Here is a 25,421-nt window from a genome sequence, read left to right as displayed (position 1 = left end):
GTTTGGCAGAGCAGTCAATGCCAAGACAGCCCAGATCTAGAGAAACTAATAAATATTCAACACACTGGTAGAGAGGTTTTTTTCCAGTCCTTCAGTTGTGCTTCACTGGATAGCTGCTCAAACGGGGATCTTTGTTGATATGTTGATTAGACAATAATGGTTTAATGCTGTAGTTCATTCAGACATCATATACTCAACATAATGTTGTATAGAAACTGTATTTTTATCATGCACTTTATTGTATTTGATCAAATATAAATGAAAAGCAGATATATTGTAAAATATTACTGTCATTTAAAAATAACCGTTTTGTTTTATAAATTTTAACATACATTATTGACTTTGTGCTTTATAATATTATTGTGAAAATTTGCCTACATTTTTCAAAATGTACTTTGATTTCTGAAAATTTTAATGAACTGTTTGAATTTTTACTGACAAAAAGACAAAGGTTTTGAAAGAGACAATTTTTGAAGGATTTAAAATCCAATTAAATCTCATTATAAAAATAGTATTTATGATTTAATTTAAATAAATTATTATGTTAAACCTGGGTATTTTAAACCCGGTACTAGTAAGGTGTACCTAATAAAGTGGCCGGAAAGTTAAATATATATATATATATATATATATATATATATATATATATATATATATATATATATATATATATATATATATATATATATATATATATATATATATTTATATATATATATATATATATATATATATATATATATATATATATATATATATATATATATTTATATATATATATATATATATATATATATATATATATATATATATATATATATATATATATATATATATATATATAAACTTTTTTTTTTCTTAAGACCATTAACAGTGGTATCATAAGCTGAAATGTCATAATTATTATTTTTTAGGGTTAATAGTATACAGATTTGTAAAGATTAGCATATCTTTACACAAATAAGTGTTTTTATTCACACTAAACTATACCCAACATTCATACTGCTAAACATTAACATACTGATGCCACTGACTTCCATTGTAAGTGTCTCACTATTGAGTAAAAAGTAAGCTTAATTTTTAAAGAACTTTATCAAATATTTTCATAACAGCTTCACAATATTAAACAAAAGTAACAAATAAAAACTGTTTACAGTAAAATCAAACATCACACCACAAATGCTTCCAACTTCGACAAATCCCGAAATATCACTTCAAGCAACCACATGGCAAGTATAACTGTGTTAAACCAGTGTTGTGCGAGCATATTACGACCGTCTGATCCAGTCAAACAGCATACAAAACAAGCTACTATAAATGCTTTCACACAAGCCTTGTTTCTTGGCTTTTCTACTTGAGCGTGAAGCGCCGGATAGAGGTTTTGGCAAGCATAAGCATATTTCATAAGGTTTCATCACATCCATTCTCACACATACAAAATACACACACGCACGCGCACACAAGTCACAAATAGCACTGGCCCAAAGGAAAAGCCTCAACCTGTGCAACATCCACCACACAGGCGTTTAATTGCCCCCTGGAAGTCGCTTTTACCTTCCTTTCCCTCACATCTCCTCACATCTCCCCACATCTCAGTCAATCCTTTGCAGAGAGTGCAGCCGTGCTCATTCTGCATAGTTAATGGGCTGCTTCTTCTCATTAGCCCATCAGTGGGAGAGAATGGTGCTTTTCTCCAGGGCTAATCAGCACGATACCATCTCAAGCGAACAGAGCCTGAGGTGACGGCCTGCAGGAGATTTCATTAGCCATCTCCGCTGCAAAATATCTTATCCTAACACTAAGAGTTCTCCTAAATGGCAGAATAAGTTTTTTCTTAAAACTATACACTGTAAACTCCTTGGGTGCCACTTTATGTTAGATAACCTAAACTACTATGTACTACCATCAAAAAAATAAATACAATGAACTCTGTTCATAATGTACTGCAGAAGACTTCTGGTTCTCTTGAGGTGGGATAAGGGTAGGTCAACAGTGTAATTACAAATGTAATTACAGAAATGAATTACAGATGTAATTACATGCAGGTATTTAATCAATCATAAATATGTACATGTAAAAACATGTACATGTACATTTACACAACAAGTTTGTTTGTATACTTTATGGTCCCTCGAGGGGAAATTTTCTGCGGACTCACAGAACACTTCAGCAAGTCCCGTAAAGGGATTACATACAAGAAAAACATCAGTGTTCAACAGTCTGATTGACACTGGGATAAAAGAGTTCTTAAGTCTGTTCCACTTCCAATGGAAGGTTCTGTATTTTCTACCAGAAGGTAATGGGAAAAGTACATGGGATGGATTGTTTAAATTCTTTTCGCTTCATTTAAAATGCATTGCTCGTAAAGTGTTTGAATACTAGTAAAGGTTTCTGATCCTATTAGTCTCATAGCAATTCTGATGGTATTAAATTTTTTGGATTTCAGATTTACAGAAAGATTGCCATACCATGTAGATAGACCATACCTGATGACACTCTCAAATACAGGCTGATAAAATAAGCACATGATTTTCTTGTCAACACCATAGAAAGCTTTGGTGAAGCTTTTCACAAATCCAATTTATGTGAGTGTCCCATGTTAGAGACCTATCTACGTAAATTCCCAAATACTTGTATTACCTTGTAGTACTTGTAGTACCTAAGTGATTTCTTGATTACGTACAAACACTGGTAAATGCTCGACAACACACTTAGGATCAAAGATTATTTCTTTCTAAAGTACATTGTAACAAATTATTAACTTCAGTGTAAGTACATATTAGTTAAGGCCACTTAATATAAACTGGGACCAATTCTTGCTGCCTTCAATTTTGTAGTTAAATCAAGTTAACTTTTATAGTCATCTCAACTTATATCGATCAAACAGACTAAAAATATTAAGTTAAACTTTATATAACTTAAAGTTTACTTGAAACCTGATTAACTTATTAAAATAAACAAACAAAATGAAATTAAAAATGAAAACTTGTTCCAGATTTTTTCATCATCAATCAAATAAAAAAAGTCATACCAAATCGCCTTCCCCCCAGCAGTATTCACTACTACTGTATACCTGAAATTTGTATGTCCAGAACTTTTTTAGCCCTGTTATGATACTGCAGTATGTCATCCAAACACTCCTTTTCCCTCTATAAATAATTGAGTTTCTCTTCTTGTCTGAAGCTGTCACACTAAATGCTTCATCACTTTCTATACTTCAGCCTAGGATTATAGGAATCTTTTAGGTCTCAGATGACCAAATTGTGGCCAAATTACTATTAATTCATTGTAATTTAATTAACCCCGGGTGTCACAGTGGCGCAGTGGGTAGCACGATCGCCTCACAGTTCGAGCCTTAGCTGGGTCAGTTGGCGTTTCTGTGTAGTGTTTGCACGTTCTACCCATATTCGCGTGGGTTTTCTCTGGGTGCTTCGGTTTCCCCCACATGTCCAAAGACATGCGCTATGGATGAATTGGGTAGGCTAAATTGTCAATAGTGCATGTGTGTGAATGAGTGTGTATGGAAGTTTCCCAGTGATGGGTTGCAGCTAAAAGGGCATCCGCTGCGTAAAACATATGCTGGATAAGTTGGCGGTTCATTCCACAGTGGCGACCCCAGATTAATAAAGGGACTAAGTTCAAAAGACAATGAATGAATGAATAATTAATCACGCCCACTATTTTTACAATTTTTTTCTGAATCAGCGAGTTATGAGCTGTTAAGGCTTTAAGCAAGTTAAGGCTTTAAGCCTTTTTTTAACTGTATGTTTTGTGAATTTGGGCCGTGATCACTACATATGATGTTTAACCTGATCACATCAGTTCTTGACTTTGTTGAGCATCTTTAAATAAGGCTAGACTGTGCAAAGCAACGCTTCCTTCTTAACGATTGATATGTCCATTTTGAATGAGAGCTCGCTGGCTGTCTTTAAACACCTGTGAAGGAGACGCCAAACAAGAGCTGGAAGAAAAGAGGATTTTTTTTCAAGGAGGAAGATAAAAGGACAGAGGACGAAAGAGACGCAAAATGTAACAATCTCACCTGAGAGGGGTTTTGTAGAAAAAGCGATCTGAATACTAATATTGCACTTACTATCTTTGATAGTATTTCCCTGTGTGATGAACGAACCGGTAAGTAATGCATTTGCCATTTCTAAGAAGTTAATTTGACTTTTTGATGATTAAAATTAAATATAAAATATGGCATCTATTACCCTTTGAAAACTTTTGTTTATAAATTAATTCATTTAAACAAATACACCAGTGGTGCATCCGAAATTGCCTACTAATCACTAGGTACTGGATTTAAATTTAAATGAAGTATGTTCTATACAGTATGAATGTGAGTAGTATGAATGGACACTACATCCGCCATTTTGTCATGATCACTCCCATTCATGAATTCTCTCATAGTGCATAACGGGATAGTGTAGCGTGCATATGATGCGCACTTCAGAATCTTGCTGGAAGGAGTAGGTCATCCTGGTACTTTACACATACTGATTTTCGAATTCTATAAATTTGGACATACTAGGCATGCAAACTGATTTTAGCGTACTATAATATATGAAAATATGCAATTTCGGATGCAGCCCAGGGGTGTTCAGCCCTGTTCCTGGAGATCCTGGAGATGAAGGATAGAATAGACTCATTAAAAGCACGATAGAAAAGAGTATGTGAATGTGCCAATGTAAAAACATGATAATTTTACCGAGACAAAAATTATGATGCCCCTTTTAGCACACAGCTTCACAGTTGGCCTCAAAGTTTAAAAAATGTCAATAATGGTACCCAAAAATTTGTAGTTTTCTACTTTTTGTCCCCTAATATAAGTCACCTTAGCTGCTATATTATTTCTTCTAAAATCAATAATCATGTACTTTGTTGGTTTTAGTTGTGTTTCACCCCTGAAATACAGTTGAACTTTGCTGAAATTGTACAGTTATTAACTGCAAAAACGGCCAGTAAAATACCACATATATTCTTTAGAGTTCACTACTGTAATATGCACTGCATTGTGAGTCATTTACAAACTTTTACAGTAACTTACTGCATATTAGGAATTTGCGGCATTCTACTGTGATCAAAGTATTCAAGTACTGCTACTGTAGTTGAAGACAAAAATTAGATGAAAAAAATAGTTTTTAGAAATGTAATAAACTCAACATTAAATACTGCTAATACTTGCACAGCTAGTGTAAAATGTAAATATATTACAGTAAAACTATTGTAAAAAGTGTCATACTGTAAAATTAAATTGTGTTAAAGGGCATTTTACTATAAAAAGAAGTTGCGGTAAGGTTATTTTACTGTAAAATATTAAATTGTGGTAGGGCCCTGCTACTGTAAAACACATTTACAGGTAAGGTACTGTAAAGGGGCAGTTGCGGTAACAGTGCTGCCAGTAAGTTACCGCAAAAATATAATAAAATGTCTAACAGTGTAACAAAGACAAGAAAACCCTGTCCACAGGGACTCATTTGCCACATTTATGAATTATAACCAGCAGAAAACACAATCAATACTCCCTGTCACACAAGAAAACCAACACACACTCACAATTAACATTTTTAAACATTTTTAAAACATCCTTCTGTGAGGCAACACGCTGCGAGAAATCCATATCCAACTGGGAGAAACTTTCCAATTCAAGTTTGATTGTGATGAATTAATGATAGTGAAACAGAGCTCGTAAATGTAAAAGGTATGTTCAGCCCCAGTCCATCTTGAAGATCCAATGAACATTAAAAAATAACAGTGAGAAGACTTTCACATTTATACTGGGGATTGACAGAACCAGAAAGGGACCATCCAGCAAAAGGACGTCCTCCATCATACGGCTGTCAGACTGTAATCACATGACCAGTGGCACAGCTCTGTCAGTCTGCTGTGTTTACCTTTACGCTTCATGAATATTGATATTATGTCTTAAATGTCACTGAAGTTTAGGGGCGCTGCATCATGATAATCCACAGCTTCTGTTTAGTAAATGCCAAAGAAAAGAAAAAAATGAAGCCAGAAACATGTCTCTGAAATTCATGATTTCTACACAAATCCTGGACTGGACTGGATGATAGAAAAGGAAAAACATGAAGGAAAACTGAAACTAAATGTTCACTTTCTGAACATGCCACGACAAATTCAGTTTTAATCAATGAAAAGATTGATGCTCTTAACATTTTATTTATTTACCAGATGCTTTGATACAAAGCAATTTAAAATGAGGGCAATAAAAGTCAGTCAAATTACCAGAAAAGCAAAAAGTCTCAGTTTGTCTAGTATTCCATATAGGGATTGGGATTTTTGTTGTTGTTGTTGGCCATAGTGTATGTGTGTGAATGAGTGCGTATGGATGTTTTCCAATACTGGGTTGCAGCTGGAAGGGCATCCACTGTGTAAAACATATGCTGGATAAGTGGGCGGTTCTTCTCTCTTCCCTGGTGAATCTAGCTTCATTGCTAAATGAACATGGGTTATATTGAGATAGTAGCTGTGCTTTATGTGCTTTAAGAAGGCTAAAAACAGCATATATTTACAGCATATATTGGCACTGTGTCTGAGCCTACTATATCCATGCTGCGTTCACACCAGGCGCTATTGTATAAATAGACATGTAAACATTTTGAGTTTACTCGCTTAATTCACATGTCAAATTCACTTCAAACAAATGCAGCTTTTGTTAGCTAAAGTATGCAACTATCTAGTAACCACTCAAAAAAACACTTGGTAGCACCCTACACTCAAAAAAAGACATTTGCTGTTTGTTCAAACTACTTATTTAAATTAGCTTAAACAACACATTTCTAGAGTTTTTTACAACTTAACAGTTTTATGTTCAATCCACTTAAATTTGTAAAAATGAATTATTTAACTTAGCTCTTTCATGTTTTCCCAACACAAATTGATTGTGTGGAACCCAGCATTTTTTAGTGTAGCAACAACTCAATGCAACTTAACAATAACACATCGACAACATCAACCTACAATTGACTAGGCATAGGACAATAACCGTGTTCAAGGTATACCGCGGTTTGGAAATGTCAAGATTTTAAAGGGCACCTATGGTGTGTACTTTTCATTGCGTCTTCCTTAAACTTCAGCCGTTTGCATTTCCCGCGGTCACAGAAGCTCCTTGTCATCTCAACTAGGTGTGGCTGGAGGAACAGCGGCTCTACCCTGAGCTCCTCCCGGGTGACAGAGCTCCTCACCCTATCTATAAGGGTGCGCCCTGCCACCCTGCAAAGGAAACTCATTTCAGCTGTATGTGTCCGAGATCTTATCCTTTCGGTCATGACCCAAAGCTCATGACCATACTGTAGGTGAAGGTAGGAACGTAGATTGACTGGTAAATCGAGAGCTTTGCCTTTCGGCTCAGCTCCTTCTTTACCACAAAAGTCCAGTACAATGACCGCATTACTGCTGCCGCTGCACCGATCCGCCTGTCAATCTCACGATCCATCCTTCCCTCACTCGTGAACAAAACCTCAAGATACTTGAACTCCTCCACCTGGGGTAAGGACTAAGTGCGGTCCAAAAACCCCTTATGAACCTAATGACATCGAGGACTATGACGTCGCCCGGTATGGCGCAGCCGGGGCCCCACCCTGGAGCCAGGCCTGGGGTTGGGACTTGTATGTGAGTGCCTGGTGGCTGACTTTTTTTTCACGGAACCCAGCCAGGCTTAGCCCGAAGGAGCGACGTGGGACCATCTTCCTGTGGGCCCACCACCTACAGGGGGAGTCGCAAGCGGCCGGTGCATTGTGAAGCGGGTGGTGGTCGAAGGTTAGGACCACGACAAACCCGATCACTGGGCACAGAAACTGGCTTTTGGGACAAAATGACACTTTAATAAAAAAAATCTGAATTGTGTTTTGAACTGAACCTAAACTGCCACACTCAGAAGAACTACAATATTAATATTAAATCTTAAAAAAGGGGTAAACTAGGTGCCGTTTAAAACTGTTAAAATTTTCTGCTATACCATTCCTAAGGTATGAGTAAGATTTTTTATTTACTTTTTTGTTGTTTTTAGGACAACAGCATCTCCAGCAGAAAAGATCTCCAAAGATGCCATTTTAAATTGTAAATAAAATCTGTGTTTTTGAAACTAATGAAGACAGCAGAAGTCAATGATTCATTTGAATATTTAGCCTGACATGTTTACTGCTCCAAAACATTTTAAATGTTTCCCAAATTAAAATATATTGTGTACAAAGGGCAAAAAGCTTTAGTTTTTTTCACAGACATTTAAAAAGAATATATTTTAGAGCAGTAATCACAATACTGTAATACCATAAAACTGTGATATTTACATCCAAGGTTATCATACCGTCAGAATTTTATATCGGCCCATGCCTATATTTGACTGACTCATCCATGAGCAAGCACAACTATGTGAATGTGATATAAAGATCACTATAGATGACATCACTACAGCTCGCAGCTACAGACACCCAATAAGATTTTTTAAAGTTCTGCCACTCTTTTTTTACATCAATATCCAATTACTGCAGAGCATGAAATCAGCCTTGATCAGCCTGAGTGAAATCTAGATTGCACCCTGAAGGGAGCGATATGGAGATCTGCTGTCCTCATCCACCGAGAGCTCCTGTGATTGGCATTCTGGGTGGATGAAAGAATAGCTCCACCTGCCACAGTCGTTCAGTATGACTCTCATCTTCACTTCTGCCTTTAGTCTGATTATTGCTGAGGGTTGACAGCCAGGGCACTGGGATCTGACACGCTGACAGGTCATTACAGCCGCTGGCAATATAACTTTGGACCTGAACATTTTTTGTGTGTTGCTCAGAGAGCATGATAGCATTCATTTTTCTGAGAAATTAAGAAGGTTGTGTCAATTCTTTCAGAGCACAAATTATGAGGCTCCTTGAGTTCTCAATCCCAGAATTAGCAGTAAAAAGTTTGCAAACCTTCTCACCCATAATTTTATGATTAGTTCAACTGATTTTGCTAAATAATTATAGAAAATTGCACTGATAATAGCCAGCAACATATTTTAGACAAATTTAAGGCTAAAGTCACTGATCCATAAAAAGTTAAAGCATAACTACAAAAGTTTACAAAAATTTTCCAATAGTTTTCATCTTAAAAATTGCCAAACTTCAACATATGCCATCAATGTCTGATGCGGAAAAGCTTATTCATGCTTTAATGACCTCTCGGTTAGACTATTGTAATACGTTCCTAGGCGGTTGCCCTGTTGGCCTAATTAACAAACTTCAGCTCGTTCAAAATGCAGCTGCTAGAGTGCTTTCTAGAACAAAGAAATATGATCATATTACTCCAGTTCTTTCATCATTGCATTGGCTCCCTATTAAATATCATATAAATTTTAAAAATGATACGACTACTACTTACAAAGCCCTGGACGGCTTAGCTCCCTAATATTTGAGGGAGCTAATGGTGTATTATTGCCCATCACGTCCTCTATGCTCAATTAATTCTAGACAATTGATTATTCCCAGAATATCAAAATCAACTGTAGGCGGTAGATCTTTCTCATACACGACACCTAAACTCTGGAACAGCCTTCCTAGCATAGTCCGGGACGCAGTGTTTAACACTAGATTAAAGACACATCTCTTTGCATTAGCATACACATAAAACACAAATGATTTTGAAATCCAAATACCCTAAAGGATTGTTAGTCTGCATTATTTAGGGGAACCGGAGCCGGGAACACTTCCCAAAACAGCATCTGCGCTTATGTTAGTCTGTTTTTATTATTCCATAATCCTGGACCAGGCCGTATCCTGAGCAGCTGCTGTGGTGGCCATGGAGGAGTGGAGAGCATGAGATTGATTCCTGTAAGACCCCAGTGACAGACGAGTCCTCTCATTGATCCTGAAGGGCCAGGCTGTACACAAGCCGGTGACCTCTCCCGCCTGCAGCTTCTCCACATTGGACATCCAGCGCTCTCCAGCCTCTGGCTCCTAGACTGCAGCTCTGCACAAGAAGTTTGGCCAGAGGAGAAATGGTTGTGCCTAACTGAGCCTGGTTTCTCTCGAGGTTTCTCCTTCACTTTTGCCAGTTGGTGAAGTTTTTTGCTCGCCGCTGTCACCACTGGCTTGCATAGTTCGGGACTTGTGGAGCTGCGCACAGTTTGACTTTTGGACTTTTAGCAGTGAAAAATTAAACCACACTTAACTGAAGTGAAATTAAACTCTGAAAACTGGACTGACACTGTTTCAATTTACTATAATCTTCTATGTTAAGCTGCTTTGACAATCTACATTGTAAAAGCGCTATAGAAATAAAGATGAATTAAATTAAATTAATGCATTTACTAACTAATAAATAATTAATGAACAATACATTTGTTATAGTATTTATTCATCATTGTTAATATTAATGAAAACAAAACCATTCATTGTTAGTTCTTGTTAACTTACAGGGCATTAACTATAATGTTAAAAACACAATTTGTGTTTTTAACAATGAATTAGTACATTTTGAACTATAATTAATAAATGCTGTACAAATATTGTTCATTCTTATTTCATGTTAGTAAATACATTAACTAATAGACATTTTGATAACACTTTTGTTTAAGTACCAATTCTCACTGTTAACTACACTACCTGACCAAAGTCTTGTCGTGGATCCCAGTTTTAAGAGCAACAAATAATAACTTGAATTCTTGTTGATCATTCGGTAAAGTGTCAAAAGGTAGATTTTTCAGGTGAATCATCTGTTGAACTGCATCCCAATCATCACAAATACTGCAGAAGACCTATTGTAACCCGCATGGACCCAAGATTCTCACAGAAGTCAGTCGAGTTTGGCAAAGGAAAAATCATGGTTTGGGGTTACATTCAGTATGGGCCGTGCGAGAGATCTGCAGAGTGGATGATAACATGAACAGCCATTTCAGTATCAAGACATTTGTGCTGCTCATTACATTACAAACCACAGAAGAGGGCAAATTCTTCAGCAGGACAGCGCTCCTTCTCATACTTCAACCTCCACATCAAAGTTCCTGAAAGCAAAGAAGGCAAAGGTGCTCCAGGATTGGCCAGCCCAGCCACCAGATATGAACATTATTGAGCATGTCTGGAGGAAGATGAAGGAGGAGGCATTTAGGAGATGAATCCAAAGAATCTTGATGAACTCTGGGAGTCCTGCAAGAATGCTTTTTTTGCCTTTCCACATGACTTTATTAATAAGTTATTTGAGTCATGACAGAGATGTGTGGATGCAGTCGTCCAAGCTCATGGGAGTCATACACAATATTAATTATTTTCCCACTGCACCATGACTTTATATTCTATACTGTACCTTATTTCTGTTAAGTGACAAGCCTTTTGTCTAAGCAAAGTCAAGGTCTGTGCTAATTAAATGACATGATCATATTTTGTTTCGGTAAAATAAGCGTAAACTAGAGGCCTTTGCCTCTCATATGAGCCACTTCTAATACCAAACGATCAACTAGAAGTCAAGTTTTTATTTGTTGTTCTAAAACTTGGATAGGCAACAAGACTTGTCAGGTAGTGTAGTGGCTTATTACCTTGTTGCTTATTATTAAGACATTGGCTGTTTTTAGTACACTGTAAAAATGTCAGTGATTACAATGGTAAAAAATGCTACAGAAAAAAATCTGTAACCTGGTTAACAGTACACTCATGAAATGCTGTGTTTTTAAACCCAAATTGGGTAAAATATGGATTAACCTAAACATGGGTTTAAATTTGGTCATATTAATATAATTTAAAAAGTTCAAGTTAACCTAGCAGTTACGTTTGTCCCTATTACACCCAAAATTGGGTTGAAATAACCCGGCATTTTTAGAGTGTACGTTTCCTTAATATACATTATATGGTGAATAACCATAAATTCACTTTCCCAGAATGTATGCAAAAATGTTTATTGCATTGTTTTAGTGCCATGTGTTTTACTATAGTGCTTTGTGAATGAGCATTTTCTATATATTAGTCTATCTGCTTGAAGAGTTAATGGTTGTGTTTTTGTGAGTAACAATGTTATGTTGTGAAGTTAGTACTTCATAAAACTGATGTGACCAAAAAAAGTATGAAATACGGTAATTTACGGTAAAGTATAGAAATGTCTTTTACATTGCTACTGTATTTAGGATCCACTGTATTGCTACTTTAACGGTTAAAATCTGGGCAAACCACAGCCGCGGTTTTTGTACTGTAAATTTTCGGTTGTTGTTTTTTACAGTCTACTTATGAAGTACATAATCTGCATAATATTAATAACTAATAACTTAATAACTATTAATACACAGCAAATTAGGAGTTCATTAAGGCAAAATTTGTAAATGGTTTATTTATAGAGAGAATTTTACCTTTAAAAAAAAGTGTGACTAAAATTCTAACGACCGTTCCCACTGAAATTATCAACAAAGTTCAATTAAAGCACCCAAATCAGATGAATTAATCCGCCCGTGTATGAGTAAATAACAGAACAGCTGTAATATAAAAAAAAAAAAACTGATGAAAACACATACAGATACACAGACTGTACACCAGATGTTTTTTTTTTTTTAAATGGGGTATGCTTGATAAGCCCATCACTTGTCTTCAGTTCTTTGCGCTGTCTGACAGGTGATCTAACTATGTTAGGGTAATCTTTTTTTTTTTGCCAGGCACTGTAATTTGGGGAAACATGCATTCTAATAGACAGCAGGAAAAAAACATTGCAATACAGATGATAAATGAAGCCATGAAGCAGAAGCATCTTCACAACATTTCATAATATCTTGCATTTTTTTTATGAAGAAAGAGGAAAATATTAAAGGGGACATACTGTGCCCCCCTTTTTATAAGATGATAAAATGTTTCAATAATCAGGTCAGGTTCAGTTCAATATACCCCATAGAGCCTTCACACACAAATCTAAACAGGTGTTTGGGTGTTAACAAAAACACAGTGTACTTGTACTGTGTGTGTCCCTTTAGATGTAAATGCTTTCCAGAAGAGGGCATAGCTTTTACACACTATTCTGACACTCCAGAAACAACAAAACAAGCCAATCACACAGCCTGAATATCAGAAATGACCAGTAGAGGGTTAAACTGCAGTCTGACACTGCTGGAGAGGAAGATGTTCCAACTTTTACACTAAATCAGGATGGTTATTAAATGGTTTTTATTGATCTCAAACAAAGATCTCGCATGCCGAATGACTCTCGAAATTAAAACTAATAATTCTATTTTTAGACACCATCTTTATTTTCAGACTTTAGCCAACTTAAAAATTTCAAAATGATACACTTTTTAATCTATATGTTGAACCCAAACCTTCTTAAAGACAAAAGATTTAATTGGATTGTATATAAAACACAAATAAAAGGATATTTTAAGCTTTCAGAGTACACGTAAACAGATCTGCGATCGGATTAAATGAATTCCGACTTACAAAAATTGGGGGCGACACGGTGGCTCAGTGGTTGCCACTGTCGCCTCACAGCAAGAAGATCGTTGGTTCAAGTCCCTGCTGTGTCAGTTGGCATTTCTGTGTGGAGTTTGCATGTTCTCCAAGTGTTCGCGTGGATTTCCTCCGGGTGCTCTGGTTTTCCCCACAGTCCAAAGAAATGCACAATAGGTGGATTGAATAAAGTAAATTGGCCGTAGTGTATGTGTGTACATTAGAGGTGTGAACCTACCATACCTGTCAACCCACCCGTTTTTACCGGGATTCTCCCGTATTTTACAGTTCTATCCCGCTATCATCCAGTTAAAGTATGTTCCCGTATTTCTCCCATTTTTTCAGTCTTTTTCTGAAGAGTGGCAAATAAACATTAAAGAGCCGAGCCTCACTATACGCAACCCATACCGCCGAACCACCAGGGGCCTTTGTAGGTTTTTTTCAAACACTACTAATTTCGTCCTAAATGAGCATAAACAGTTAGAAAAGCAATCGAAAGCTTTCATTATAACGTTAGATGTGTGCATTTTTAAAGTGACACCTGCTATTTAATGTAATGAAAAGAAAAAAATCTAATTAAACAAGAGATTCATTCGTTGCTCTTTAATCAGAATGTGCAAGTTATACAATAAAGAAACAGCTAATGAGATTTGATAGCTTGAATCTATTTCATTATAATAGCTTTTAATTTTAATAAGCTGGACTGTTTGCTAATGTATTTGCTGCTAATGTATACCATTTAATTTTTCTTTTGTAAATAATAATAACAAAACATATTACTGACCATTTAACTGTTTTTTTACAATGAAATAGCTCCAATTAAACATATTTAGTAATTTGGGTATTTTTAAAGGGGGGGGGGGGCATATCCCTTATTATGGTGGCATATCCCTTATTTTTTATGGCATATCCCTTATTTTCACATCCCAATGTTGACAGGTATGGAACCTACACTGGTCTCACGGTTCGGTTCAGTTACGATTATCATGCCATCGTTTCGGTTCAATTCGATATCTCGATGAATCACAGTGCATTGACAATGCTTTCCATACACAATTTTATATTTTACTTCACAGGCGCTGCTCACCGATGAGTGACACTGATAAACTGCAGTGGCGCAGTGTTGCCAGATTGGGCTGTTTTGGATAGGCATTTCAGCGGGTTTTGGATAGTTTTTGGGCTGGAATCAGTCAGCTACATCTGGCAACACTGCAGCGGCGATCACAGCTGATGCATGATAGACGTGGTGGAGAAAACTCATGCCCATTTCTGTATCCAGAAGTATTGCTCTAACAGCAGAGAGGAGATGAAAAGTCACGCAGCCGGTCAAATGGGCCACAGTGAGAGAGAGAGAGAAATAGAGTTTACTTTTATTCTCTCAATCGCAATGAAACAGGGGCTTCTGCTGTAAGTATTAGTGAAAGACTGTCCAGCAAACACGCATGCAGTGAAATTGTGCACAGTTTCTGTGTTTTTAAGTAGTTGGCACGTTGTTAATACTCGCGCTCGCCTCCCTCACCATAGTAAGCTACGGCGACATAGCGCATATGATATAAATGACATCAGTACACAATAACCTGTTATGATTATTACTGAACCAATAGCGAATTGTCCGCAACTGCTTCGCGGTGCACCGAAGAAACAATTAATTTTGACATCCCTAGTGTGCGTGTGAGAGTGTTTCCCAGTACTGGGTTGCAGCTGGAAATGCATCAACTGTGTAAAACATATGCTGGATAAGTTGGCGATTCTTTCCGCTATGGCAACCCCTGACGAATAAAGGGACTAAGCCAAAGGAAAATGAATGAATGAATGGACAAAAATTGTTGCATGTAAACCTCTAGTTGCTGCAGCGAACAAACAAAAATGGCAGTGCTCTGGGTTTGGAAACATGCAGATTATGGAGCAGAAAAGTATAATAAAAACCCTTCCTACATTATTACAGAAGCAGAACCTTAATGCCTTGTTTTACTACATGTTTACAGAAAAAAAGATTACCAAAACAAACTTCACGTTTTTTTTTTTGTGTGTGTGCTGGTAGATGCACCAGGAGCCCGATTATAGCACTTAAAAGCCCCTAAAGATGCATGTTTATAAGATGTTTAATGTAATCTCAACTGAAAGATGAAGAGAGGGTCCACATAGAGTAGCTCCTCCCCTTAAAAAAAACAGCCAATAGCATTTAGTTTTTATCACAGCTCTGCCAGTGAGAGTGATTGAGATAAAGCACATCAAATGAAAAGCAAATGAGAAGCGTCTTGAAGGTGGCAGAACATACTAGAAAATATTTGATTGGTCAAGATTTGATGAGGTGACGTGTAAAAAATCATTGCTCCATTTAGACGGAAGTGACAAATTGCAAGCTCTGGATGTTTACATAGGGTGTATATCTTATAAGCATGGTATTTGTCACTGCTTTGGAGCACACTAGCTTATAAAAATCCATAAAATTAACACAGATACTAACATCTTATTTAACGGGATGGGAATTTTATGATACGTCTCCTTTAAAATGAGAAGACGGAAAGAGGTTGATCTCTGAAAGAGGGTGGTCAAGGCCATTTACTTCAGATTCACAGCTCACATTCAAACCCGACTGCTCAGCATCCATAAGTAAATTCCTCACTAAAAGGAGATGTGATGCACAGTTCTACTTTCAGCACATTTTCAAGGGCACAGCATGGAAATGGCCTAAAAGACCAAGTGCATTAAAGGCCCTTTACCCCAGAGACTAAGGGTCCATCAGGACTAGTATCCGCAGTCAGCGTTTTGGAGTGGCTTTTTTGTGATTCAGAGCATTTTGGATGTGTGTGTGAGTGCTTATGATGAGCTGGAGGTCAACGGCGGATCTGTACTCTCTCTGAATGCTGCAGTTTAAAAGCTTGTTGAGACACATGAGTGCTGTTTCCTGTTCTTGCGGTCATTGGAGAGCCACAGCTAAATAAACAAACATGGCTCTTCATCGAGGGTCAACAGATAGTCAAGATGCTGCACCATTGACACACTGTATATGGTTATTGTTTGTACAGTAAAAGCTTTTAAGTATACGATCATTCAAAAGTAGGAGGTTTGGTATGTGTTTGTTTGATTAACAATATATAATTGCAATACATTAGTAATAAAAGTGATATTGTGAAAAACTATTGCAAATTTTTTATATCACTTTTCTGTCTGGATTGCAGGAATAAATGACAATTATTCTTGCACTATCAAAGTTCAAAACATGCATTTATCTTTTTATTTATTTTATATTTCAAAGTACTTATATTATTAAAGTCCCTTTCAATGAAATTTTGTAATTAGTAATTTAAAATTGCATTTATAAAAAGTCACTTTGTATACAAAGAAAACACATTAGAAGCAAGTAAAATGTCTGCTTTAATGTTTCAACTCAAATAACATTTGTGAAAATACAAAGCCGAAATATGGGTGAAATAATGTTTAACTTATTTCATTGTCATTATTACAGATACAGTGCTTACCATATATGAGTACACCCCTCAGAAATCTATCTTTTCAATTCATATTTGTAATAGGAAGCTATACAATATTCTATTTGTGCATATACATTAGATTAGTCAATACTGAAGCCAAATCTGGAGCTTATCTAACAAAATAACTTGCTATAATGATCCAAAAGCTAGTACACTCAAATTCCTTTATTTTCTTTTCGGCTTAGTGCCTTTATTAATCCGGGGTCGCCACAGCAGAATGAATTGCCAACTTATCCAGCACGTTTTATGCGGCGGATGCCCTTCCAGCCGCAACCCATCTCTGGGAAACATCCACACACACTCATTCTCACTCATACACTATGGACAATCTAGCCTACCCAATTCACCTGTACCGCATGACTTTGGGGGAAACCGGAGGAAACCCACGCGATTGCAGGGAGAACATGCAAACTCCACACAGAAACTGACCCAGCCGAGGCGCGAACCCATGCCCTTCTTGCTGTGAGGCGACAACACTACCTACTGCGCCACTGCGTCACCCACACCCAAATTTATGTCTGGATGCTAAAAGTTGTTACACTGCATGACATTTAAGTTTGTATCTAATAAATGCCCGTGATTTCAACTGATTTCAAATTCTATGGCAAAAATCTGTAACCTGTTTAACAGTAAGTTTTCTTTTTTTATACAGTGAATATAATAATATAATAGGTTTATTCACTTTCTCACAATTCCCTGCATGACACTTCACTTCATATGCTTTTTTTGTTGACATTACTATAGTTCTTTTTAGGGTTTTTTTCTCTTGAGTTTTGCATATTAGAGTTTTATATTACATCTAATGTTGATGAGTAATGTTTATTGCATTACATAATTTTCATATGTGTTACCATGATGGTGTTTAGTAGTTGTCTTCTTTATTTTAGTATTCTTTATTAGAGCATCTTCTCTGCTTGTGGGAGAAGTTGTTTGTGATGAGCTTTGGTTCATCATATGACTTTCTAATCCACACCTGCTTATGGTTGTGTGTGTTTTTTCTGTTTAGCAAAGTTAATTTGGGTAGATGTTACTTCAAAACATTGGTGTATAACAAAAAATTATAAAAGCATGCTAATTTACCAGAAAATGTAGAATTTTCTTTTATGTTCCTATTATATTTTAATAAGTTAAACAACAGCTATTTTAACTGCAAATGTTGTAAATTATGTTGTAAAAATAAAAAAAAACAGTTATTACTTTTTATTGTAAAATATTGTAAAATATTATTAGAAAATAATAATAAGGTAACATCTTAATGTAAAATAAAAACAACTTAATCTAATAAATCTAAAGCTGTATTATGGATGGATGGATGGATGGATGGATGGATGGATGGATGGATGGATGGATGGATGGATGGATGGATGGATGGGTAGATCGATCGACAGACAGACAGACAGACAGACAGACAGACAGACAGACAGACAGACAGACAGACAGACAGACAGACAGACAGACAGACAGACAGACAGACAGACAGACAGACAGACAGATAGATAGATAGATAGATAGATAGATAGATAGATAGATAGATAGATAGATAGATAGATAGATAGATAGATAGATAGATAGAATTAAATGTTAACTAGACAACAATTTAACAAAATGCAATTTACTGTCATAATTTAATATCTGATATAGTAGTATACATTTAATGCATCAAGACTTGTATATTAAATTATTCCATTTCAGACCAGCATATGAATTGAAATGAATGAAAACTACATCTCTTCCAAAAAACTTCATAAAAACAACAACTTTCCACCCAAACCAGTGACCTCTAAGACAGTCCTTTGAGTAATCTCCTCTTGCGGCTCCAGATGATTGTGGGATATTCTTGGTAGCGAGATACAGAGCGAATTTAATTAACACTGTCATACCTCCGCTAAAGATTTGATAATGGCTCCCAGTGTACAGTTAGAAAGTGAGAGATGAGCAATCAAACGGAGAGAGGGAGATCAGCGCAGTGGGATATTCCGCTTCAATTAGATTTAGCCAAAACCCACCGATATTATATTCAAGTCGTTGGACCACTCGACACAATAGCACGTATAAGTGACATTTCCAGATAAATGACTCTGACCCGCAATCGCACCGCATACTGAGAAAACGGGTGAAGAGAAATGCAATCATGACCGCAATAAATCACACTGCTCTTGTTTGTAGAGCTGGAAATGTAAATTCGCTTCAGGCAGCATCAGAAAAACTAAATATCATGATATTTCTCTCTTAATACGCATTAGCTTATCGCTCATAAGCAAGGACTTTTTTACACTCTTTGTTTTATTATTTACGACATTACCCGTTTTAAAATTTCTAATGCGCAAATCTCAGGGCATTTAATTTTGGGTGGAAAAAAAACTTTAAAAAGCATGACGCAACAGGCTCATATAAAAGTACAAACAGTGCAGCAAAACAGAAGACGTTCTTCAAACGCTCTTCATAGCAGGATTACCAGGAGGAATGAGGACGTCCACTGAGAACAGGAATGAAACGGTCGCAAAATGAAGATTTTACAGCGTGCTTTGCTTTAGAGACACACACACTCAAAGCACAGAATCACCATAAGCGAATATGTGAATGTCTAATGAGATAGAGAGAGAGTCGTGAAAACAGATTCCCTTCTGGTCGAGCTGGCAAAGCCTTCATAACCTGACAGGGAGATTTCTGAGTGAACATATGCTTCTCTCGGGTTCTGTCAAGTGTGTGAAAAAATGTATATATCATTATCCTGAAAAGAACATACAGATTGTCAGATATCAAGCAAACATGGGAGCACTGCAGAACTAAACATAAAAACTATGACCAACGTGCAAAATATGCAACGTTTTAAGCTATACAGTGCACCCGGAAAGTATTCATAGCGCTTTTCCACATTTTTTATGTTACAGCTTTATTCCAAAATGGATAAAATTCATTTATTTGCTCAAAATTCTACATACAATACCCCATAATGACAATGTGAAAAAATATATTTTTTAAATTGTTGCAAATTTATTAAAAATAAAAAATCTGAAAAATCACATGTAAATAAGTATTCACAGCCTTTGCTCAATACTAGACATGGATATCATTAAGGTTTTAACGGTATTACTACTTTTATCGATACCACTTATCGGTTCGGTACTTTAACGGTTCTCTTATCGGTACTTTTTGTAGTGTTAAAACTAAACAGAATTAACAACACTTTGTTTTATTATTACGTTTTTAATGTAAAATAAAATGAAACCAATAATTGTAAAACGAATAAATGAATCTTTTCCTTTGAAAGAATGTACAATGGTTTAAAGGAAAATGACTCTCAGTTTTTAACCATTCTTCTGGAGAAATTTCAACATGTTTGCCTTTTCTGGCAGAAGTCGGAACCTTTCCTGGTTTATTGTGCTCCCTGTAGTTGAAAATACTGTCTTTGAGTTGCAAAAAGCAGTTAAATGAGATAATGTTTATGATTTTTCATTAACACATTCACATAAATGAGTAAATGGTGTTTTGGGAGTTAACTGTGTTTTTAAAACAGTTTTGGAGCATCTTGCAATGTTAAAATAAGCAGTTTTTTTTTTAATTCCTTAAAAAGCAGTTTATTATTAGGCTATTCATAGGCTATATTTTTAAATACAGCTGACGTAAAAACAATTTTAATGTTTAAGATTTATTTGGGCTACTGCCGAAAAAAAATACTGTTTTCATTGTAACCGAATGTGTGTTTATTTAACTATTAATGTTATACTAATTTAGGTGATTGACTGCTGGCATAACAATGTGGAGGATGTAACGTTACGTTAGTAGCTAAGCAGTCCAAACATTTTCATTTGTCTTTCTGCAGTTAATGCACTTTTCAAAGATACTTTCACTTAGCCAGATTGCTTGCGTTTCCGCTTATACAAGAAAACAACTTGTTGCGTTTGTTGCAATGGTCATTGTCGCTGTCCACTCGGGAAATACAACCCGTTTGGTTCACTCCACAAGTTTATGAGGTGTGTGTGTGCACCCGAGTCTGTGAGCTATGTGTGTGCACTTAGCGCGAGCCTCCGCTGAGTGCGCATGCACAGCCAAGAACTGTGAACACTTTCATACTTGATGCGCTCGCCGGAAACACAAGCATTTCTCATGTAAGATTGCCAACTGTGCAGACAAATTAGAAAAGGTTGTTCAGTTAAATGATGCTACTGTAAGTAATGTTTATTCAGCAATAGTTCTCCAGTACAGATAGCAGGAACGTTAACGTCAAAGCTTATCTATACTTTGGTTTTTTATAATGTAGCACCCATACTGATAAAGTACCAAGTTTAGGTACCCATCCTTACTCAATACTTTGTTGATGCAACTTTGGCAGCAATTACAGACTAAAGTCTGTTACTGGAAGAACTGAAGAAGTGCCAAAAAATTCTAAATGCACCAGTGCATGATGGGAACAGGTATCACAAAGTTGAGTCGGTTTTACTTAATTTTATACATTTGATTTCCTCAAACAGTTTTTGTAAACACAAATAATTCCAAGTAAAATATACCTGTGAAATTCAAGCTTTCATTTCAGAAACTCTGATATAGAATTATTTGTTTCATTTGCATTAGTGTCCTAATTAAATTGAATATATATATATATATATATATATATATATATATATATATATATATATATATATATATATATATATATATATATATATATATATATATATATATATATATATATATATATATAGATTATATTTACTAGCAGTAAATACATTTTACCCTTCAGCAAAGAATGTAAATAAACTTTACTTGATGTATATCAGGGCCTTAACCTATGGTAGGAACAATTTTGGCAAATTGCAAGAAAACAGTAAAGTAATGTGTGAAAAGATAATGAGTCTAATGCAAAATGCATCCATGGTTCCATAACCAATTAGGAGACAATAATTATTTAATTTGTCGCATAAATGGAGATTTTATGGATCTAACAGGGATTACACACCTCAAGCCACTGGCCATGGGACTGCATTTTGATGACCACGCACGGATCCGGTTTGGAGAGGGCATCCCGATCTGAGATGCCTTTACAGGCCACCCGCAGCTCTACTTTGGTCAGGCAGGGGCTGCTGAACAGACCCAGAGAATTGGCTGCAGACTCATAGATGTCGCTCATGGTTCGGGAGATTCTTGTGCTGAAAGAGGTAAAAAAAAAAATCATTAAAATTGAGAGATTAAATTGCAATTGTCTTTATTTATCAAATAATGTGAATTAATGCAGTTTAATTAGTCATTAGTATTGTTAAATTATTTATTATGAATTAACATTTAATAGGGGGGGAAATAGTTTACTCATATTTTTTATATAAACGAATGAATGAATAAATTAATAAATTAATAAATAAATAAATAAATAAACGACTAAATAAACGACTAAATAAACTGGCAATGTTATTAAAGAATGAAATTATGTAAATTAAATTAAAGAATTATGGACGAATTAAAAATTCACACCGTTGTGCACTATAGTATTAATCAAAAATATGCATGGTGGATATTTGCATTTCTTGTAAAGATAAAATGTGTTATGGGTTACGTAATGCCCCATAATTTTTCACTTGGAATGTATTTCATGCTAATTGTGAGACATATGGGAAGCCTATAGAGACCCTACTGTAATTTATTGAGCTGATGAGTGGAAAAATGTCTAATCAGAAACCCCATCATCCCAATCAGTTATAATATAGAGCAAATCATCTGAGCTATAGTAACTGAAATTACTGTATACAGCGCCTGTGGAAAGAGGGAAAGGAGAAATATGAGCTGATGGATGACTATTGGATGTTACATTTTTACATTTTTCAAGTTATTTTCATGTCTCTCAGATATACAGTATGCCAAAAGAGAAGCGGCATAAAATTCATCAGCTGTGTCAGGAAAAGAAAACAAATCAAGCACTTGAGTAAAAGTACAGATACACTTTTAAAATATTGCTCCAGTTAAACTATAATGTAATTTTTTACTTAAAGTAAAGTACTTATTTATAAATGTTTATGATTTGGCAAAGAAATATTTAATTTTATTAACTAACCACATCAGACTGCTAATCAATATTGAAAATCCTTATAATCCAACCCACTCTTTAAGATCTTTAAACTCAGGGTTTCTGGTAGTACCCAGAAAAGCAAAGTCTACTAAAGGAGGCCGAGCCACCTCATTTATGGCTCCTAATCTCTGCAATAGCTTTCCTGATAATGTCCGAAGCTTAGACACGCTTTCTCAGTTCAAAACTAGATTAAAGATCTTTTTAGTAAAGCATACACACAATGCATCACATAAGAGTGATTACACTGTAATTTTACATTTGATTATTCAATGAACACTGGTAGACTCTCCAGAATACCATAAAGCAGTGTTTAATTCATTTGTATCTTTACTCTACTTCGTTTATCTACTGCATGTTTCCAAACAGATGGATTCAAGTCATCTGTTGAATTTGAATTCATACTGCAATATAAACACTCACCGGCCACTTTATTAGGTACATCTGTCCAACTGCTCGTTAAAGCAAATTTCTAATCAGCCAATCACATGGCAGCAACTCAATACATTTAGGCATATAGACATGGTCAAGACAAACTGCTGCAGTTCAAACAGAGCATCAGAATGGGGAAGAAAGGTGATTTAAGAGACTTTGAACGAGTATTTCAGAAACTGATTATCTACTGGGATTTTCAGACAACCAACTTTAGGGTTTACAGAGAATGGTCCGAAAAACAGAAAATATCCAGTGAGCGGCAGTTCTGTGGGTGCAAATGACTTATTGATGTCAGAGGAGAATGGCCAGACTGGTTCCAGCTGATAGAAAGGCAACAGTATTTCAAATAGCCACTCGTTACAACCGAGGTATGAAGAAGAGCATCTCTGAATGCATAACACGTCCAACCTTGAGGTAGATGAGCTACAGCAGCAGAAGACTACACAGGGTGCCACTCCTGACAGCTAATAGTAGGAAACTGAGGCTACAATTCGCAAAGGCTCACCAAAACTGAACAATAGAAGATTGGAAAAACGTTGCCTGCTCTGATGAGTCTCTATTTCTGCTGCAACATTCAGATGGTAAGGTCAGAATTTGGCGTCAAAAAACATAAAAGCATGAATCCATCCTGCCTTGTAACAACGGTTCAGGCTGGTGGTGGTGGTGTAATGGTGTGGGGGATATTTTCTTGGTACACTTTGGACACATTAGTACCAACTGAACATCGTTTCAATGCCCCAGCCTACCGGAGTATTGTTGCTGACCATGTCCATCCCTTTATGACCACAGTGTACCCATCTTCTTATGGCTACTTCCAGCAGAACAACGCGCCATGTCATAAAGCGCGAATCATCTCAGACTGGTTTCTTGAACATGACAATGAGTTCACTGTACAAAAATGGCCTCCATCGTCACCAGATCTCAATCCAAGAGCACCTTTGGGATGTTGTGGAACAGGAGATTCACATCATGGATGTGCAGCCGACAAATCTGCAGCAACTGTGTGATGCATTCCAGTACCTTGTTGAATCTATGCCATGAAAGATTAAGGCAGTTCTGAAGGCAAAATGGTCCAACCCGGTTCTAATAAGGTGTACCTAATAAAGTGGCCGGTGAGTGTATGTCGCAGAAAAACAAAATGTCACAATGTCATTTTATTCCAACATCATGCAGGCCTAACAGTCACACTGCTTAAAATGCCTGTCAGATTGAATTAAACAGTAGGAATCAGTATCTGTGACTCCCACTGACTAATAATATGACCCAAAGCAGATCATAAGAGACAGATAGATCTGACCTATGAGAACTGCACAGTGAAAGAGAACAACTCAGTGCAGGGATAATTCTCAACCAGTGCAAAGTCATCCATCACACCCACCATATCCCACTGACAGATGACAGCCTCATACATTATAGGTCAGCGGTGATAATACTGAGGTGAGCGCTTCTCCCCCTTTGTGCATATGTGCAAACTTCTCAACACCGGCGGCAAACTACGTCATCAGTTTTTTCCTCTTCTGCATGCTATTTATGCCTCTTGAGTGTTTTCTCAGCCATTTTCCCCTCTATTTCAGTCTCTGTTAATGACTCTCACTTCAGCTTCTTCATACTGTATACAAACACACAATGTTTGCAGCTGAAATACAATTACGAAGTCTCAAGAAATCTTCAATGCTAAATTACACCCATTAATAACACTTAAACTGATTAAAGCCTCTTACTGGTGAAAAAAATAGTAAATAAAGTATCCAGTTTCATAATGAATACTGTAAACATTGCATATAATATTCTAAAGAGCACCTATTTTACTCCTTTTTTAAGATTTAAGAGAAGTCTTTTGTGTCTCCAGATTGTGTCTGTAAAGGTTCAGCTCAAAACACCCATAAGATTATAGATTATACCTTTCAGAATACAAAATTTTCTGTTTTGAACACAATGTAGCTGTTTTTGTTGTCTATGCCTTTAATGCTAGGTCTCCCCGCCCACCGTTCCCACATGCCTGTCAGAGTGTGCCTCAATCTCCAGTTG

The 25,421-nt window shown here is 36.2% G+C and overlaps 1 protein-coding gene across 1 annotated transcript in view; it reads right to left on the bottom strand.

Moving 5' to 3' along the window:
• The window catches only part of cpne4a (copine IVa), a 120,261-nt gene that overhangs the window by 70,069 nt on the left and 24,771 nt on the right, over nucleotides 1–25,421 (bottom strand). Inside the window, exon 2 of the mRNA XM_056475517.1 lies at nucleotides 21,861–22,050. Within this exon, the coding sequence (XP_056331492.1) occupies nucleotides 21,861–22,031 (171 nt within the window). The 5' untranslated portion in view covers nucleotides 22,032–22,050. The remainder of the gene's footprint in view (nucleotides 1–21,860; nucleotides 22,051–25,421) is intronic.

Source organism: Danio aesculapii, chromosome 16 (genome assembly GCF_903798145.1).
Source record: "Danio aesculapii chromosome 16, fDanAes4.1, whole genome shotgun sequence".
Classification (NCBI taxonomy): Eukaryota; Metazoa; Chordata; class Actinopteri; order Cypriniformes; family Danionidae; genus Danio; species Danio aesculapii.
Note: the sequence above shows the minus strand (reverse complement) of the source record. Positions and strands in the feature narration are given on the sequence as shown.